The sequence below is a fragment of the Podarcis gaigeae genome, assembly GCF_964106915.1.
Source record: "Podarcis gaigeae genome assembly, chromosome: 1".
NCBI lineage: Eukaryota > Metazoa > Chordata > Lepidosauria > Squamata > Lacertidae > Podarcis > Podarcis gaigeae.
Window position 1 is genome coordinate 43990582 of NC_139678.1, and position 20189 is coordinate 44010770.

Genomic DNA, 20189 nt, shown 5'->3' on the forward strand with positions numbered 1-20189 from the left:
CTAAGCTGCTTCTGGCAAACCAGAGCAGCACACAGAAACGCTGTTTACCTTCCCACAGGAGCAGTACCTATTTATCTACTTGCACTTTCACATGCTTTCGAACTGCTAGGTTGGCAGGAGCAGGGACCGAGCAACGGGAGCTCACCCTGTCACGGAGATTCGAACCGCCAACCTTCTGATCGGCCAGTCCTAGGCTCTGTGGTTTAACCCACAGCGCCACCCGCATCCCTATGAACATCCTTACTTGTTCTCATATAACAGCAACGTGATAGATCTCTTGATGAGTGAAACATGATAATGGAAGGTGGCATGCCTGCTCAGGAAACATTCAACTTGATCCATACCTTCCATTTTTAAACCAGCAAGTGTGCAAAACACAATGCAAATCAGATAATGGAATGAATATTGGAGTGCATGTTCAAGATACAATTGTGCGTTTCAGATTCAAAATCTATCTCCTGGACACTTTTTCAAGACAGTTTGTCATGACCTAGGTATCCAACTCCATCCTCAGGGGAAGATGCCTTGGGTTTAGGTGGTAGCTCAATTAGGAGGATTTGCATTCCCATTTAATTTGCATAATCCACATGCCACCCTCAAACAACACTATCCTGATGCTTCCTGTGAATTCCAAGTTTAGCCAATGCAAGGATAATTCAATAAACTGGGCTCCAGGTCACCCCACTTGGGGACACAGATGATTTATTTTAGTATTTTGGGGTGGGTACAATTGTACCTTTGGTTATTCCTCTTTCCCCACCCAGCTTCCTCAGTGTTTTCAGTTTACAGTGGTACCTCGGGTTAAGTACTTAATTCATTCCCGAGGTCCGTACTTAACCTGAAACTGTTCTTAACCTGAAGCACCACTTTAGCTAATGGGGCCTCCTGCTGCTGCTGCGCCACTGGAGCACGCTTTCTGTTCTCATCCTGAAACAAAGTTCTTAACCTGAAGCACTATTTCTGGGTTAGCGGAGTCTGTAACCTGAAGCGTATGTAACCCGAAGTACCACTGTATTTCCATCCATGTTTGTAACATTTTCCTGAGCAATCCTAAAAGATAGATGCCTGAGATTTGCCCAAAACCAGAGAACTGCACAAGCAAACCACATTTAAAATTTTTTTTAATGTGGTTTGCTTGTGCAGAGGTTTCTGTTTTGTTCTTTTTGCAATTCTGAAGAATCAAGTGGGGATACACCAGATACTCTGAAGCAATCTGAAAAGGGGGTCTAGAGTCACTGGGGGGTCAAACACTCTTCTGCAGATCTTCTAGAACCGTCGCCTGGATCTGACTACACATTCTTCATACCCATGACCCCTTAGCTATGACACTTAGAATCACAGAATTGTAGGGTTGGAAGGAACCCTGAGAGTCATCTAGTCCACCCCGCTGCAGTGCAGGAATCTCAGCTATAGAAAGCACACATGACAGATGGCTATCCAACCTTCTGTAAAAAACCTCCAAGGAAGGATAGTCCACACCTCCCAAGGGAGACTGTTTCACTGTCAAACAGCTCTTACTGTCATCTTCCTGATGTTTTGTTGGACTCTCCTTTCTTATAACTTGAAGCCATTGGTTTAAGTCCTACCCTACAAAGCAGGAGAAAACCAGTTTGTTTCCTTTTCCATGTGACAGCCTTTGAGATGAAGATGGCTATCTCCTCTCAGTATCCTCTTCTCCAGGCTTAACATATCCAGCTCCTTCAACTCTTCCTTATAAGGCTTGGTTCCTAGTCCCTTGATCATTTTGGTTGCCCTACATTGGGTGGGGGTCACACTTCCCCAAATCAAGGCCCTCTCCTAGATGGCCATGCTAAGGCAAGTCAGGAGTACATTCTATCAATTTTGGCTGATATACCAGCTTCCTGGAAAGAGGTCTAAAATCTTGACTACCGCAAAAAAAAGCAAACAATAATAAAAGCAAACAATAATAAAATCATCACACCATTAAAAAAACTAGGGAAGGTTTATTTTAAATAAATAAATAGTGCAAGGAACATGTAATGCCTCTTCTCTTTAACATTCATTGTTTCCTGGCTAATATCTGGGTGCCCTTTATGCTCTGAGCCGAAGCAGATAACGGGATTGCAAAGAGGTTTTCGTTTCTGGATATCGAAGAACTGGAACATTATGGACAAAAGAGCTCGTTCAAGTCCGTGGGTGCTGCAACCCGCCCTGAGGCGTTATCGTGAAGGGCGGGTAAGAAACGGAATAAATAAATAACAAGGAAGGAAGGCAGCATCTGAACCGGTTCGAGGAGATCCTTCAGAGATGCAGGACTTGCGTGGGCACGACGAGGCGCCCTTCATTCAGAGCACGAGCGCCTTGGCGGGAGGGCAAGGGAAATCCTCGCGTGGCTTTCACGCGCCCTGAACAAAGAGCAGCCCTGCCTTAGCAAGAGGAGCAGGAAGCGCGCAGCCAGAAATGCGGGGCGGTTCGTCCGCCGCGACTGACTGGCCTCAGCTCGGCGTCCCTCCTCAGATTCTTCCGAGGGAGCCCGACACGCGCGCCTTCCCACGACGACCCGTGAGAGGCTGGCACAAGGCCCGAGGGCGCCCGCCATAGTGCCAACCCTCTGCTGGAGCGGAGGGCAGGAAGGGCCGAGCCCTGCGTCGTGGGCAGCGGCGGGCCGGGTACGCTGTGCTCCCAAGAGCCTCGAGTGAACGTCCGGGGTGGGGGGGGGCAGGGCTCCAGGGAGGGCCTCGGAAGCACGAGCAGCGTAAAACAACCGACCTCCGCTCGTCAGGGAGCGTGTGCGTTTTTGGGACGACAGTTGAGGGGGAGGAGTGGGGAAAAAGGCGCGGAAGTTCATTCACGTAGCCGCGAGCTACCTCAGGCGCAGCTTCACCGGGCAAGCGCGAAAGGGAACAGGACGGAAGGGAGGGGGCAGAGGCGAGCCGCGGGCACGTGACAGCCTGCAGGCGAGTAGGAGGCGGAGGTGCGCGGGCCCGCACGGCGCGTGCGCCGCTCGAGGCGCGCCGGCGACGTCACATGGGTGCGTGCGCACGTTCTGTCCGTCGGGTAACACGATTTTTGACTGTGAACACAGGAGGAGGAGGGGTGAGGGGTTTCTACCCGCCCTGCTCACAATCTCACGGTAACTGGCGGGGAAGGGGAACGCCTCGCTCTTATTTACCCGCGCGCTCGCTCGCGCGCGTGCCCCAGAAGTGACTCGAGCGCAGTTTTCCGCGTGTCCCGCACACCACCTGCCAGCTGAGAAAATCGACACCCCTTCGCGGGAGGCCGTGAGCGAGTGAGCGGGCGGGATCGAAGCCTCGGAGGAGGAGGAGGGGCGGGAACTCTGAGGCGGCGCGCGGCTCCTCGCGTGTCAGGGAGGCTCCTCGGCGCCACGCGGGGGCTGGGAGTTCGAGGCGCCTCCGCGTGCCGTGTGAAGCTGCGCTGCGGCTGCGCTGTTCCCGGGTAAGCGGCTGCGCCGAGGCAGAAGGCGAGGGCGAGGCGGATCCCGGGCGGCTTCGGGACGGGAGGCTTCGGCTCGCGTCCAGCCGCGCCGGGGGCCGGTGGGGCGCTGCACCCCTTGCTCTTCGGGTCGGGCACGTGCATGCCGAGCTCCCGAGTAGGCCGCCCAGTTTGGGAAGCTTCGGGGCCTTTCTGACTTTCGCCCCGCTCGCTGCCTCCGCCGCTTTCCCTCTCTTTCTCTTTCCTCCCCCGCCCCTCGCACTCGGCAGCGTTATGGCGGTTTCGCCGTCCATGTTGGTAGCATATGTTCCTTCGGCTGGCGGCTTGCGAAGCTGCGCTTAGGGCAGAGTGGGGAAGCGGAGACGGGGCTTCGCCTCGGAGGGCGATCCTGCCGGGATTCCTGCCGGTTGCTTCCTACGGGAGCACGTGACTGCCCGGGAGCTTTCAGGTTGAAATGTCAACAAACACGGGCAAGGACCTCGATTGCGCTTTCGCACAGACTTGATGATGTTGGCGAGTCCTGTGCAAACCTCCGTAACACCGCAGCCCTTTACTAGGAAGTAAGTAACGCTTACTTCCAAGCCAATCGCGTTTAGGTTCATTTTGACAGGTGTGAAATGCTGGCATGGAAGTTATATTCTGGCTCATACGTCATTTCTGAAAGGCAAAACATTCTCCAATTCTCTCCTCTCCCCGCCATTCATTATTGCTTAATGGAGGAGAGGAAAGATTCAAAGTGTGGATAATGTTATTATTTATCAGCAAGCCAGTATTAATCCCCGACAACCCCAGTGTAGGAATTAAAAATATGAATAAACTTTAGCAACGTTGTTTAAGCCTTGTGACTGTGTTTGCAAACTCCATCACAGTGGTTTGGTTATGTGTTGTGTACAGCGCTTGACATGCTGTATTTTAAGCTAATTTTACCAATGTTTATAAAACAGATAAAATCTATACATTTTTGTATAGATCTAATGTACAGTCTCCCACCCCAGCATTTTAGAATTTATTAATATAACATTTTTATCCCACCTTTCTTTTAAGGCACTCAAGGTGGTGTACATTATTTCACCTTCTCCGTGTTACTCTCACAACAACCCTATGAGGTGGGTTAGGCTGAGACGTAGTGACTGGCCCAAGGTCACCCAGTGAGCTTCATGGTGGAACACCAGTTTTCCAGGTTGGAAACAATATAACAAGTACTTTAGGGTTGGTGGATTCTGCAGTAGTGTGCGACAAAGCTCTGATAGTGGCAGTAAATACATCCCAGAGCCATTTTTCTCTGGAATACAATCGGTTGAGTTGAATGGATTTGCTCTAGAGTAAATATTTTGGTTTATATTAGTGTCGATGTACTAACAAATTTCAACAAATAGAAAATTGCTACACTATTACATTTTCTTGTACTAAGTAGATCATAGATACTTTCCAAGCTAGCTCAGAATAATTCCTTAGAATGTATGTTACATTGTTCTTTATAACTTAATCTTTAAAGCAAATTTAAGGTTGTGATCAGTATCTTGTGCCTTAATATTAATTTAATGCATTTAGAATACCAGTTATGTGATTTAATAGTAATGCTGCTCTAAAGTTCTACAGTGCCAGAGTAAAAATCATATTTTGTGGTACAATTCAGGTGAAACGGATGGCTAGGTTATACTGTACACACATTTTCAGATGCAAGTGCTGCTATTGTTTAGGCAGCAGCACAACTCTGTTATGTTATCCCATCTTTCCTCAAATAACTCATGTTTTTCTGCTGCTTTGGAGCATCCCTGGTGTAATTTTTGCTGTACTGGGGGTTGGGTAGGAAAAGAAGAGAAATCCCAGTTTGTACAAGCAGAAGTCCATTGCACAAGTAGGACACTACAATTAGACACCAGCCACTATTTTTGCTTCTGTGGTTACTTCGAAATATTTTTTTGTTATTGTGTTGTTTGTTGACCTTTGAATTAATTGCCCCATAAGTTGAAATGAAAATCTCAGATAAAATTCTTACCTCTGACATGAATCTACATTTGCCAAGTGGCGAAATTTTGTCGAAATCATTGTGGAAGCTGACAGTAGCAATGTATTGTTTTACGTGTAATGACTCTCACTGTGATAACTTCTGAGGGGATGATTTATCATGTATAATGTCTTGCTCACATTACACGGATGTTACATATTTTATTGACCTCCCCCTCCAGAATGAAGAACATGAAGAAAAATTTGCCTGTATTGTGAAATCTTTGGAGAAATTTCAGTCCATAATGGAGAATCGGCCAGTTGTGTTGGGGAACCAGGATGGTGGAACATCACCCAATGCAGCACCTGCTCTTTATGTTCTTGTGAAACAGCCGCAGATTACTGGAAAAGCTGACCAAGGAGACTTAGTTTCACATCAAGAGGACAATGGCCTTGCTAGCAGTATAGCAACACCTGTAAAATCGAAAGTGAAGACCTGCCTTCCAGCAGATTGCACCTCAGGAAGCATTACTGTTACCTTAGACAACAACAATATGTGGAATGAGTTCTACTATCGCGGCACAGAAATGATTCTGACTAAGCAGGGAAGGCGGATGTTTCCATACTGTCGATACTGGATAACAGGCTTAGACTCCAAGCTGAAGTATATCTTGGTTGTGGATATTTCTCCTGTTGACAACTTACGCTATAAATGGAATGGCCATAGTTGGGAGCCCAGTGGGAAAGCAGAACCCCATGTGCTGGGAAGAGTATTCATTCACCCTGAATCGCCTTCTACTGGCCGTTACTGGATGCACCAACCAGTCTCTTTCTACAAACTCAAACTTACTAACAATACCTTGGACCAGGAAGGGCATATCATTCTGCACTCTATGCACCGCTATCTACCTCGGCTACACTTGGTGCCTGCTGACAAAGCCACAGAAGTTATTCAGCTAAATGGTCCTGATGTCCATACCTTCTTTTTCCCACAGACAGAGTTCTTTGCTGTGACTGCCTATCAAAACATACAAATTACACAACTGAAAATAGACTACAACCCATTTGCTAAAGGGTTCAGGGATGATGGCCTGAGCAGTAGATTTCAGCGTGATATGAAGCAAAATGGTAGCTCAGACCAGGAAGGAGGTAGCGTTAATAGTTCTCCAAGCCATCACAGACATCTCACTGAAGGTGAAATTTTTGATCCAGAGCAGAGGGATTTAGAGACATCACTTAGTGCAATGTGTAACACAGATTTGGATAGAGAATCTATCAGTCCATATCATGACTTTCTGGGTTTTATGGAAACAGATACGTGTGATAGTCCGATATTAAAACAAGAAGCACCTGAAAGGTAGGCTCAAAGTTTCTTTTTAAAATGTGATCAATATTTGGATAAATATTCTGCTCCTAACCATGCTGGGTACAAATTATACTTTTGATAAAAAATATTTTATAGATATCTGCCCATACAGTAGTTAGAAAAGGAAGGCAAATCAAGTTTTGCAGAATAAGCAGCATTCTGCAGCAGTAGGCAGTATTAAGCTACAATGAACATTTCTTAATTTGTTCCCCTGTATTGCTTATGCACTTATTCCTACATGTGGTAGGAGGAGTTCCCTTATAAATTGGAAATGTTCAAGTGTGTGATCCATATGAATGTTTTCCTGTACACTCATCAGTTAAACAATGTATTTATATTGACCTCATATTGAGGTTATTTTATGGAGAAATCCCTTCAAGTACTCAAAGCAGATCTATTATATATATATATATATATATGCAGGTTTTGGTGTCCTCGGGTGTCTTCCCGTGTAAAAGTTGGGGTGTCTAGGCGACGTTTCGACGAGGTCTCACTCGTCATCTTCAGGCTGGTGCTTTTGGCTTCTTGTTACTGGAACAGAGCGGGATCTCAATGTTTGAGTTCCTATAAATACTGTAGAGGGGGTGTGGTGTCTAGCCTCCAATGTTCTGGGCAGAGAGGAAGTTCCCAGGCTAGTGGAACGTCGCCTAGACACCCCAACTTTTACACGGGAAGACACCCGAGGACACCAAAACCTGCATTCCTGTACCCGTGAAAATCTACGAAAGCAAATATATATATATATATATATATACCATTGCACTCTCTGGAGGAAGAACTGTGCATAAGCAAACACATTGAAGTTTTTTTGTAGATATTCCTGGATATTACTTGACTTAAACATCCTTCTTGCTTATATTTTAGGAAGTATTGACCTGGCTGTGTCCAATGTGTTGCCCTCTGCCCCTGAGCTTATTGAGTAAAGGTCTTTCTAAATGGGTAGAATATAAGGCTGGGATTATTTTTAGCCAATCAAAGGCTGCATTCCTTTGCTTACTTAGGAGTAAATCTTGGAACACAGTGGGCCTTAAGTCTGAGAAAGCATCCTTACAGTTGTGCAGTAAAAGTTCAACTTGCCTTCATCATAACATGGTATCATGTATCAAACCGCAAAAGTGAAGCTTGCTGAATACCTGTATTTTGCCACTTTCCCAAGGCATTTACCATACCTTCAAGTAGCCATCCAACGAAGCTATTTTGAGTTTAAAGAGCTGTTGAAATCTTGCCCACAGGTGATGTTATTGGAGCCTTTGTGAGGCACATTGATGGTGAAGTCACTTATATTTGTGCTGAATTTGATGCTGGCATTACTGCAAATCCAGTGAAAGTAGATTATAGAGCATTAACTTGCATCATTAATCTAGTCAGGTTGTTGGGGATCAGTTTCAGCTAATGATACCTGTTTTTTTTTTACCCTTTCCTTTTAATAGCTAAGATGAATCTAAGATGGCGGCGCGCAGAGACGCTGCGGCTCAGTGCTCTCCTTTTGTTTTTTATTTTTACTTGTTCTTTGTTTTTTATTTTTACTTGTTCTGAGTATGTTTGGCCGGGCAAGAAAGATTTATAGCAGGCAGGAACTCCTGAAGGTCGGGTTACAGTGTGAGAGCTGATTATTTTCGCCTAGATAACGCTCCTGTGGGAGTAGCCAGGCCACCGGGTTCTCCATGGATTACTATGCCGCCAGGGAGGAGGCGAAGGCGGCGTAGAGACAGGAGGCAAAGGCGGGGTTGTCGGGCCGGCGTCCTGGTAAGATTGCAGAGGAGTCCATCTAAACCACCACTCCCTAGCATATTTCTTGCTAATGTGAGATCTCTTGCCAACAAGATGGATGAATTGAGGCTGCTGGCGGCAAAGAACAGTCTTGTAAAAGATTGCTGCGTTTTATTTGTCATTGAGACATGGCTTCAACCGTCCATACCAGACACGGCTATTCAGTTGGAAGGCTGTGTGGTACATCGTCATGACCGAGGCATGGACTTCGGAAAAACCAGAGGAGGGGGGCTGTGTGTATATGTGAACAAATGCTGGTCCAATAATTCTAAGACCGTTGGCAGTTACTGTTCACCGGATTTGGAATATGTGGCTGTTAAATGTAGACCAGCCTATCTCCCTAGGGAGTTTACAGCTGTTATGCTAACTGGTGTGTACGTGCCACCAGATGCCAATGCCAACTTGGCGCTGGGATGCCTGCAGAGCCTTATCAGCAGCCAGCAAGACAAGCATCCTGAAGCTGTGCACATCATTGCGGGAGACTTTAATCATGTTGAACTTAAAAAAGTGCTCCCAACGCTCTATCAGCATGTGAAATGTCCCACAAGAGGGGACAAGACACTGGACAAAGTTTATTCGAATGTAAATCACGGCTATAGGGCTTTACAGCTGCCACATTTGGGCCAGTCCGACCATATGTCTCTGTTCCTGGTACCAGCATATATCCCACTCAGGAAACGGGCTCCCACAATATCAAGGACTGTTAAAATCTGGCCTGAAGGTGCTATCCATCAGCTGCAGGACTGTTTTGAGAGAACCAATTGGGACATTTTCGATCGTTCAGACCTGGAGGAGCACACGGCGGCAGTTCTGTGCTATATCAATCACTGCACAGACACTGTCACAGTAAATAAATCCATCCGGTTTTACCCCAATCAGAAACCCTGGATGAATAGAGAGGTCCAGTGCCTGTTGCGGGAAAGGAACAGGGCTTTTAGGTCGGGCGAGGTGCAGCTTTACAGTGTGGCAAGAGCAAACTTGAAGAGGGGTATTCGACGGGCAAAACTGGTCTATAGGCAGAGGATTGAGGATAATTTAAGGAGTAACAACACAAGACAGATGTGGCAGGGGATTCAGCATATTACCAACTACAAACCTAACCTTGGTGCTGTCGACGGTGACCCTTTGCTGGCGGAGGAGCTTAACTTCTTCTTTGCTCGCTTCGAGAAGGAGCCACCTGAGACGCCGGTATTACAGCCACCAGCCCATAGGGGCCCCTCATTCACTGTAGAGGAGCATGAGGTGAGACAGGTATTGAGGATGGTGAATCCGAGGAAGGCTGCTGGACCTGATGGCATCACGGGAAAGGTGTTGAAGGGCTGTGCGGATCAGCTGGCGAGGGTCTTTACTAAGATCTTCAACAAGTCCTTACACCAGTCTATTGTCCCACCCTGCCTGAAGTCGTCAACTATTGTTCCTCTGCCTAAAAAATCCACAATCAGTAGTCTGAACGACTACAGACCAGTTGCACTGACTCCAATCATCATGAAGTGTTTTGAGAAACTGGTGCGCCGTCACATTATTTCCTGTCTTCCATCAACTTTTGACAACTACCAGTTTGCATACAGGGCAAATAGATCCACGGAAGACGCTATCACTACCACTCTCCATGCTGCTCTGTTCCATCTGGAGCAGCCGGGGAGTTATGTGAGGCTGCTGTTTGTGGATTTTAGCTCTGCTTTTAACACTATCCTCCCCCATAGACTGGTGTCCAAGCTAGAGGCGATTGGACTCTCCAACTCCACCTGTCTCTGGGTTTTGGACTTTTTGTCAGAACGTTCTCAGAGGGTTAGAGTAGGGTCACATATGTCCACAGCCCTTAGCCTTAACACCGGCTCACCACAGGGTTGTGTGTTGAGTCCCCTGCTCTATACTCTCTATACGTATGATTGTACAGCCATTTATTCCAGCAACAAAATCATCAAGTTTGCTGATGACACTACGGTGGTGGGGCTCATTTCAGGAGGGGATGAGTCCGCCTATCGGGACGAGGTGGAGCGGCTTTGTGCTTGGTGTGGAGAGAACAATCTGGCTCTTAATACGACTAAGACCAAGGAATTGGTGGTGGATTACAGGGAAAAAAAGGCGGACATTCAGCCCTTGTATATCAACGGGGAACGGGTGGAGAGGGTGGCGGAATTCAGGTTTTTGGGAGTGACTATCGATCAGGGCATGACTTGGAGCGCAAATACCACTGCTCTGGTGAAGAAGGCCCAGCAGAGAATTTATTTCCTCAGACTTTTAAAGAAGAACAATCTGAGTGAGAGACTGCTGGTGTCCTTCTACCGAGGCTCCATAGAGAGCATTCTCACATACTGTATTTGTGCCTGGTTCTCCAGCTGTACAGCTAGGAAGAGGAAGGTGCTCCAGAAGGTCATAACCACAGCCCAAAGGATTATTGGTCATCCCCTCCCATCTTTGGAAGAACTGTACGGTTCCCGTTGTCTTATGAAAGCAAACAATATCCTGCAGGATGCATCTCACCCGGGACACAGTCTGTTTGTACTACTGCCTTCTGGCAGGAGATACAGAAACATCAAGTCAAGGACAAATAGACTGAAAAATAGTTTCTATCCAAGAGCTGTGGCCTTCTTAAATGCAGTAACTCGATAGTGTGACCTGGGAGTTTGATGGGTGTGGGTGTGGGTGTGGCTGGAATGTGGTTTGTTTGGTTGTTGTTGTTGTGTTGCTTTTGTTGTTTTTAAGGGATGGCATCCAATTTCGTTGCACTTGTGCAATGTTGCACTTGTGTAATGACAATAAAGAATCTATCTATCTATCTATCTATCTATCTAATAGCCAGAGGGGATTGACTGGGTGGATCAAGGAGGCGATAAATTCCTCTTTACAGCTAGAGGGGAGTGCCCACTGTCTTGAAAGGCAGTGGTGCAGGCACTCTTTAAGAAACTCCCTAGATCTAGCAGTTTGTGATAACTACTTCCTAGTCACACAAAAAATCTATAATTTGGGGGTAAGGTGATTTAGAAAGGTGATGACACCTATTTCAGTCTGGATGGAAGTCTAGTTTTGGCACCAAAATGGCCTTTGTTGCAAGACCGCTCAGTAGCTTTTGCTAGCACTAGCCATAGTATCTTGTTGGACCAGCTCTGTGGTTTGGAAGCTGGAGGCAGGGAAATTGCAGTCCCACCTGCAGAGCTGATCTCAGAAAGTAGCAGTTGGGAACTTCTACTTGGCGAAATGGCAGTTGTGCTGTGGAAGGTCACCAGGGGATTGGGAGCAAAGTGTCAACAAGATACCCAGCTCTATTTCTCATCATCAGAATCAATCAAGGCTGTGTAATGTTGGAATGGTTCCTCACATTATTAATGAGTTGAATAAAGAGAGCTGAGCCTTGTGGGTGACATGGGGTTCAGGAATTGAATAGACAGCCTATTCTTGAGGAGATCAGACTCTCCAAGAAAGAACAGATGCATAGTCTACTCCAGGCGTATTCCTTAATCCAGCAATGTCACTGGAGGCTAAAGTGAGTTCAGTGGTGCTGAGTGCCTTTTCCCAGTTACTGGAGAAAAAGCCACAGTTACCCGTTCTCTAGTAACTTCCTGTTTTGATTATTTTAATATGCTTTATTTGGAGTTGTCCTTGAAGATGGTCTAGAAGCTGCAACCATTGAAGATTGCAGCTGCCAGAATGTTCAGAACTGAAATAATGCAACACTGATTCTAAGAGGTCTGCCTTGGGTGCCTATAGTCAAGGTACTGGTGTTGACTGTGAAGCCTTAAATAACTTGGGACCCAAATATATGAATGAATGCCTCATCCTATGTCAGCTTGTCATCATTTCCTTAGATCAAGGCAGGAAGCCCTTCTTGTTGTCCTGCTCTGGGAGAGTTAGATTATGTGGGGACACAGGATGAGTATGTGGACATTTTTGTCATGTTTGTGCCAGGTAAGGATCTTCTTGTCTGGGCTTTTGCTCAATATTCAGTATTAGTGTGGTATGTTAAGTAAAGATGCCTGTGTGTGTTTCCCCATGGGTTTTTCTCATTTTAAGGATGTGCTATTTTTTCCCTTTCTCTTTTTAATTTCTAAATTGAATTGTTTTTAGTGTGTTGTATGTGCCTTGCTCTGGGAACATTTGATGAAGGGTATGCTATAAAAGTACTCAGATTGATCAACATCTTCTGAGCCAAAGCAGTTGGAATACATGTGGGTGTGCAATCTCTTGCTAAACAATCAAGTAGCTCAGGCAAGTTTAGGTGGTGGGAGCCAAATTCTGCCTATTCCCTATATTCAGCAGCAGCATTGTAGAAACATTTCAAAACATTTAAGCACCAAGGAGAAATAATTCAGGGCTGTAGAACTGGGAGTGGCTCTGGGTACCAAGTGTGATTGTTGCACTCAGTACATGGCAAGTGCGTAACAGATAACCTTGAGCTGTCTTACAGCCCTTCTCTGGTATTGTTGATTTGCTGCTGCAAAGGACAAAAAGTAAAGTGGCTCTTACATGCATTTGAGCCAAGGAAGAAAACAGTATGGCCCATGAAAAGACTGTGTTGGGTTTGGGCTGACTCATTAAAACCTATATTGAATGAGCTGCTGAAGGAAACATGCTGTACCAATTAATTGCCTTTACTCTGAATTTCCCTCTTCGACTTTAAAATTAGCAGTAGTGATAGAACTCCCGCTGGTGCCATCAACACCGCAGGACTCTGATGTTTATTCTACAGCCAGTTACCTGGGGCCAGTACCACAGTCCTGTCTCTTCTTTGTCTCTAGTGCAGTCTATTTTTCTAGTTTCACTTCGATGAATACACCCCTAAGTTTCTCTTTCTTTGGCGGTGGTCAGTGAAGAATGGTTTCTTTGGTCATGGTCAGTGAAGAATGGTTAAGTTACAGAAAGACTTATTCCTTTGGGAATTTGCCCCATGATTGATAGTGTAAGCTCAAGCAAACCATGGATTGGGGCTAGGAGCAGAACACATAATATGAGGCAAAAAATTTTTTTAAAAAAATTCAAGGGCAGTGTATGGAAATAACACTTTGCCTCATTTGGAACGGATTGTTAAATTGAGAACAGCACAAAAGCAGATTTACTGTAGACTTTTCTTACTGCTTTCTCACCAGTAATAATAAATATTTTGAATAAATAATAATAATTAACCTTTTCCCCCAACAGGATTGAAAGTGGATAAATTTTAAAATGACAAATGCTAAAAACATAGAAAAAGCTCTTGTTAAAACAAGCATTGAAATAAAACTATTATTATTATTAAAATAAATAAATGAAACAAGCCTATGCATTTGGTAAAAGCTACAAAAGAGTTTTCTAAAGCTTATGTTTTAAGCAATATGCTGTTGCACTGAATTCAAAGTAATTGCACCATCCCAGTTGTGAATACAGAGGCAGAAAGCAGGATGTTAGTGACTATTTGGAAATGATATTCTGTTAAAACATATTTGCATGCCACCTATTCAGTAAGTTGGTATTAAAAAATTACTTGCATAATACGATTAAAAGAAGTTTAAAACTAGTCTTTACAAAAGTGAATGTGGGTTGAGAAGAGAAAGCGCATGGGGAACAAAACTTAGGAAGGTCTGGATGAAAACACAGTTGAAAATTAACTGTGCCATGCTGTTGAGTGCTCTGTAGCAAAGACCCAATATGTACAGTATATTGTTATAACAATAACAATTAATTACTGGAAAATTAGTGCATGAAGAAAGATACGAGGCCCACTATCCTCAGGACATGAACTCCTAGATCCCCTAAGTAGGTTTAGTTGACCTGAGGGGAGTGAAAGCCTTTGTAATTGAATGCGTACATACAGTTGTAAGAGTTACTGTTAGTTATTTGTTAACACAGTTAACTTACAGTCTGCTGTAGCTTAGCTGTGTTTCTGACTGTCAGCTGTTCTTACTCTATTGTGATTTAATGTGGTCCAGCAATCTCTCAAATGCGAAGTGACAGTTGCTTGTTGGTTCATGTGAATAATAGATTTTTTTAAAGGAGACATATTTTGTGTATGTGTGCAAATTAGTGCTTAGAGTATTCTCAAGATTATCCACCTTTAGAGATTGTATGTTAAAGTTTCCTTAAATAAATAATGAAAATGAAAACATTTAAATGAGGATGTGACCTAAATGTAGATATATCTGTTAGGCAAAGTTTGTTAGAGCTCACCTTGGTGCTAGTGTTTTGTTGATAGTCTGAAATGTAGATATTAATTTTTGTATGGTATGAATTTGTCTTAAAGAAAAAAGGTGATATATTGCTTGTTCAGGTTTTTATTGTTTGTTTTTACTACTTCGCAATTGTTTTTTTCCCCCTTTCTTGTCTAGTCCAATAGCAAGTCCCTGTCAGAGTCGCTCTCATGTGGTATCCCCTTTGAACTCAAATGGAGGCATCAATGTTGTTGTTAAAGAGGAACCTGCAGATGACTATGATTATGGGCCAAGTGTATGTATGGAAGAAGTAGATGTGAAGCAGGAAGAAGCGCGTAACATGGCAGAAGAATATTCAAATAGAGTTGACTCCATCCTGGAGAAGCGGCAAAAGAATCACAGGGAAGTAGGCAAGAAGGAAATGGAATTTGAATCCCGTAAGCGACCACAGACCAACCAGCTGGGTGTTGCCAAAGCAAAGATGTTGAAACTGGATAGTGGAAAGTTGCCTGTAGTCTATCTAGCACCTTGTTCAGTTACCAAGAATACAGTAAAGGTCTCTGCTCTTTCACAGGCCATATTGTCTCTTTCTAAGAGCGCAGAATCACCTTTGAGTCACCCATTGGATTATTTGCCTACTTGTTTTGAAAATAACAGTGTCTCCAGCCCCTTTACAGCTTCGGAAACAGAGGAAATGCTAACTAGAAAACAGGTATCTGAAAATAATGTGCCACACAAATCACCTACGGCAAGAGATGTGCGATGGAAAAATACTGAAACCTGTAACAGTCTTACCATAACAAAGAAAGTATCTAGCTGTGGTCTCAAGGCCACTGCATACCGTGGCCCTTCTTTAGCTAACTTAGTGGGAGGGAAGACAAACGCATTCAAGAACCATATTTCCCGCAAGAGTATTGTTGGTAACCAAAAGGTTAGGTTGCCTGGCCCACGTAAAAGAGGAAGACCACGGAAAATAAGGTTTTCTGAAGTTGGAAGACCACCTAAATATACTAGAAAGTCAATTACTACAAGTAATTATGCCTCCTTTGGACCTGGCAATATCCATTTGGATGTTAAACCCGACCTTGAGGATGTGGACGGAGTACTCTTTGTATCATTTGCATCCAAGGTAATTCTATTTCTGAAATTTAAAGTTGTTAGAAGTACTAAGTCACATTATAAAAGCCATTAAGTTAAAAATCTGCAGATGTATTTCTTAATTGACATTGAACCATGGGATCTTGGAGTTTGCTTAAGCTTTGCATTGTGGCTTTCTATATTATAAAACTCTTGATTATTAGCTCCAAATGTAATGATTTGGACTCCGAGGCTTGGGGTGGTATGCAACACTGTTTATCAAGGGGTGGTATATGAGTGGAGTTTTCACCCAGCAGGACTTCATCTTCGTCACCTCTACAGTCCCCAAAAATCTGCTTCAGAGGGTCCCCCAAACCTTTGGAGCAGATAGAAAGTTTAGAGGGGTCTTCAGGGTGGAAGAGAGGAAGAATAGATCCACATGTGGGGTGACATACATTTTGCCAGAGGCAATCTGGTACACATATGGAAACTTCCATGGACTGCTAGTAGGGGACCAAAATGTGGTGTTTGGGGAACATTTGGGGGCGGTGGTGGTATGTAGATCTGCAACATTCTAAGACACCCCATTCAACCAACATTACCCCAAACCAATCCTGAAACAACAGCCCTAGTGCTAGTATAGTGAATTTCCTTACAATTGTATTCATTGGAAAAAGGAAAATAAAGAAACAAAAGGAGGGGGCAAGTGTGGGGAATTGGGTCCCCTGCTCCTGACCTGACCACATGTAGCCAGCAGTGCTCTGGATGTAGTAGTTGCTCTACCATCAATTTCCCCACCACCTGGAGCTTTTGATTGTCTCTGGAATAAACCTAGAATAGTGTTTTGTCAATGCATATATTTCATTCTTTTTACATTTAGGAAGCCCTGGATATCCACAATGTTGATAGAGTGGAAGAAAAAGAAAAAATTCAGAATATTCAGACTTCTTCTCTGACTACATGTGAAAAAGAAGAATTGCAGAATATACATACTTCTTCACTGGATGCATGTATTAATCCAGGTAATAATGGGAGTATTAAAATGGCCTATTAAGGGCCAAATCAGGTGTGCAGTTTCCCAGCTGGTGCAGTCTACTTTAGAAACAAAACAGAAAACCTTACATGTTAGATGCAGAGAATCATTTAACTCTCAGCTAGTTTGGCCCTCTTTCTCCCTAAGTGGTCTAATGTTCAAGTTTGCCAAGCCGAGCAAATGCAGCAGAGCTGAAGGTTCATCCTGACTTCCTTATTTGCCACATTTCTGGGCACAGGTTTGGACTTTAAAGCTTCGTGTCCAAACATCTCTCTTTTAGTCCCAGCACTTTCACTGGGAAAACCACGTTTTACCGCTGATTTAGAGCAAATAGCAATCAGGTTTTCCATGGCACAAAAGGAAGTCTGGATGAGCCCTGACCAGTTCTTTTTGGCATTTTGTCCCTGGCTGAATCTACACTGATCTGGAAAACGCTATTTAAAACACACACACACACACACACACACACACTAAAAATTAGCTCCCAATGCAATTTCCCATAGGCAAAAGATCACTGCTCTACAGCGCCCTTTGGTGTCACATTTTTATAATGCATTTTTAACATTAATACTCAACTGTCCCTAAGTCCACTGTTTCTGCTGCAAGAGGTTTGCAAGTTTCATAGAAATGCTAAGCATGTGGTCCAGCCTCTGAGGTTCTCTCTCTCTCCAAGACTTTAAAATACTAAGTGAGGTGAGAGATGAGAAAAAATTGGCATTGACCCTGTACTGTTGAGAGACAGTGCAGTTGCCCTCATCCAGTTCCTCTCTCTCTCTTTTAGGAGTTGTTGGGGGAAGAGTATTGAGTGTGTTATGGGATTGGGGTAGAAAGTAAATGATGCTTAGTCAAGTGAATTAGAAATGGTAAAGATATTTAAGCAATTTAAATATGTATTTCACAGACAGTCAGAGAATACTACAGCTGGAAACAGAATTGTTGGAAGAGTTGAAATCTTATAAGTACAAGCAGGTGATACATCCTAGTCTTCGGGAAGGTAAGTGTAAGCACTGTGAAGTATGTACAAGCTTTGCATTTACGAATGCTGTATAGAATTTTTATATGGCATTTTCTTCTTGTAGTGGGACTAAAGCTGAACTTAGTGGACCCAACAATGAGCATTGATTTAAAATATTTGGGTGTGCAGCTACCACTAAGTTATTCTGATGAATACACATTGTGGAAAAACGTAAGGACCAATTCCAGTTCTTATGGTAAGCCACCATCTTAATACTACAATGAAGCTTCAAGTTTGAGTTACAGGATAGCTTTATGTCTTTAGAAGAAGCATTTCTGTTTTGGTAGAACAAATCAGGAACACTTCACTGTTATGTTAGCACTGAAATTTTGACTTTGCCTAAAAGATCTGCTGTTCAATAGATGCATTTACGATTAATTGTTTGGTCCCATATGGCAGGGTAAACTGAGGCTAAATATTTATGTACAGTTCAGCACACCTTTACCATACTAATCTTAGTTGAGTTAGAAACACCTTACTCTGCATAGGATTGGGCAGTGCTTAAAGGTAATGGTTCTGAAGGCTCTTTATGTAAAAATATACTGTAAGAGCATAATCTGTTAAATTGTTACCTAGCAGCACATAAAACTAGCCTGACTGTCTTTCCCACCAGATACTGGGCTTCCCTTTGTTTCCAGGACTGGAAAGACGAATGACTTCACAAAGATAAAAGGATGGCGAGGGAAGTTACATAGTTCTTCAAAAAATGAAGGTAAGATTTAGGATGTGTTTCCTGCTACTTTCTCTGAGCCAAATGAAATGGGGAAATGAACTCTCCAGACACCTGCACCCCAGAGTCACTTAACATAATGGATTAGTTGGCTGTCTGGTTATTCCATCTACAAAACCCCTAAGTACACTGTTAATCAGTAGCTGTAACCTGGTAGAATTATTGTCTAAACCTACATATTTGCTGCTTTGTGTTTAGCCTTGATTTGGCTTAGAGCTCTGTATGAACTGGGCCAATGTATAGAGTTGATATGATTGTTTATATCAGCCCCTGAAGAAGGAAAGGATCCTCTCCAAATTACAATCACCAATAAAGTTTGACATTTATTGAGAAATAGTTTGCTTTTGTGTACAACATGCCTCCCCCTTTTGTTTACTTCTGTTTCTGAGAGCTGGAAGACTTCCAGAAACAGCACTAACCCCCCCACCCAAACCACCTTTCTGCTTCTATAGTGGACAATGTTTCTTACCACAGCTACTCTGTACATCAGTTTCTAAAGCTTTTACCAATGTAATCTATGCAAACACATCATAATGAAGTTGACAATACTCAATTGAAAATTGATTTATGTGATTATTCAGGTAGCATTTTAGAAGGCTCCTTGAAGAATCGATCTGCCTTCTGCAGTGACAAGCTTGATGAATATTTGGAAAATGAAGGAAAGTTAATGGAAACAAGCATGGAATTCTCTCCTAGTACATCCAGTTGTCCTGTGGTTTACCAGCTTCCAACTAAAAGCACCAGTTATGTACGGACACTAGATAGTGTTCTGAAAAAGCAATCCAGTGTTACTACTACTAGCTCTTATACTTTCAAGCCTCTTTCTGTGCCTTCTGTCTCTAGAAAGAAGAGAGAGAAAATTAAGAATAAAAAGCAAGCAGGTTCTAGAGGCAAAGAAAAGTCACCCCAGAAGGCTACAATAGGTTTGCCTGTTGTAACAAAGCAGAAACGCAACTTGACAGCTTTGGAAGAGAAAGTCACTAAGTCTCAGCCAAGTAGTCAAGCAGTTAGTGAGATAGATGCTCTCATGGCATCAGGCACAGAAGAAAATGTACAGGGGAAACAGCGTCAGGCACAGCAGCAGCAACAGAGTAATCGCTTGCCAAGTTTATCAAAGACTCAGTTGAAGCTGATGGATTTGGAGGTTTGCGCATTGTGGGATGGTAAACCACGGACTTACATTACTGAAGAACGAGCAGACCTATCTCTGTCTACTTTACTCACTGCTCAGGTGAGTTACTCTGTTCATGAAAGTTTAACGATGACTTGCCTTCAACATATTTTCCATTTCTGAATAATGGTGTTAATAGACATACCACTATGGTGAGGGATTTCTACAATTTAGGGGTAGCCAAAGAGATAGTCATCCCTGGGGTTATCATTCCCTGCACTCTTAAGGGTGACGAAACTATAAACATCTTAATACACAAGAGCGTCTGTTGGGATGGAGATAGGCTTCAAATACCTGAAAGACTTGAGTTGTTTAGGGTCTTAAACACCAGTGAATTGGGTCCAGGAGCTGGCAACTACATGTTGGCCTCTGTCTGTCTCGAGACAGTGGGGTGTGCCTCTGGGAGCAAAGTCAAATCGCTGCATTAGGCTTACCGAAGTGACTTTCCAGGGCACAAGCCTGAGTAGTGTGTATGGAGTTCCTAGACAGCCCAGACGACAAAACCCCCCTCTTGGCTTCGCTGATGTGGTCCAAAGGAAAGCAG

General features: G+C 43.9%; 1 protein-coding gene across 6 annotated transcripts in view; it reads left to right on the forward strand.

Moving 5' to 3' along the window:
* Window positions 1-1952: 1952 nt before the first annotated feature.
* LOC310846788 (MAX gene-associated protein-like) overlaps window positions 1953-20189 on the forward strand; it is a gene marked incomplete at its 5' end in the record, with an annotated part of 41508 nt that continues 23271 nt past the window's right edge. The window contains 8 exons of one of the 6 annotated variants that reach the window (XM_083743888.1): window positions 1953-2992; window positions 5604-6718; window positions 14797-15748; window positions 16577-16718; window positions 17631-17723; window positions 17809-17940; window positions 18358-18456; window positions 19056-19705. In XM_083743888.1, coding sequence (XP_083600014.1) covers window positions 5667-6718; window positions 14797-15748; window positions 16577-16718; window positions 17631-17723; window positions 17809-17940; window positions 18358-18456; window positions 19056-19705 — 3120 coding nt within the window. Of the gene's footprint in view, window positions 3975-5549; window positions 6719-14796; window positions 15749-16576; window positions 16719-17630; window positions 17724-17808; window positions 17941-18357; window positions 18457-19055; window positions 19706-20189 lie in introns of those variants that run through there. The other 5 variants (XM_083743887.1, XM_083743885.1, XM_083743886.1 and 2 more) reach the window with 5 other exon arrangements.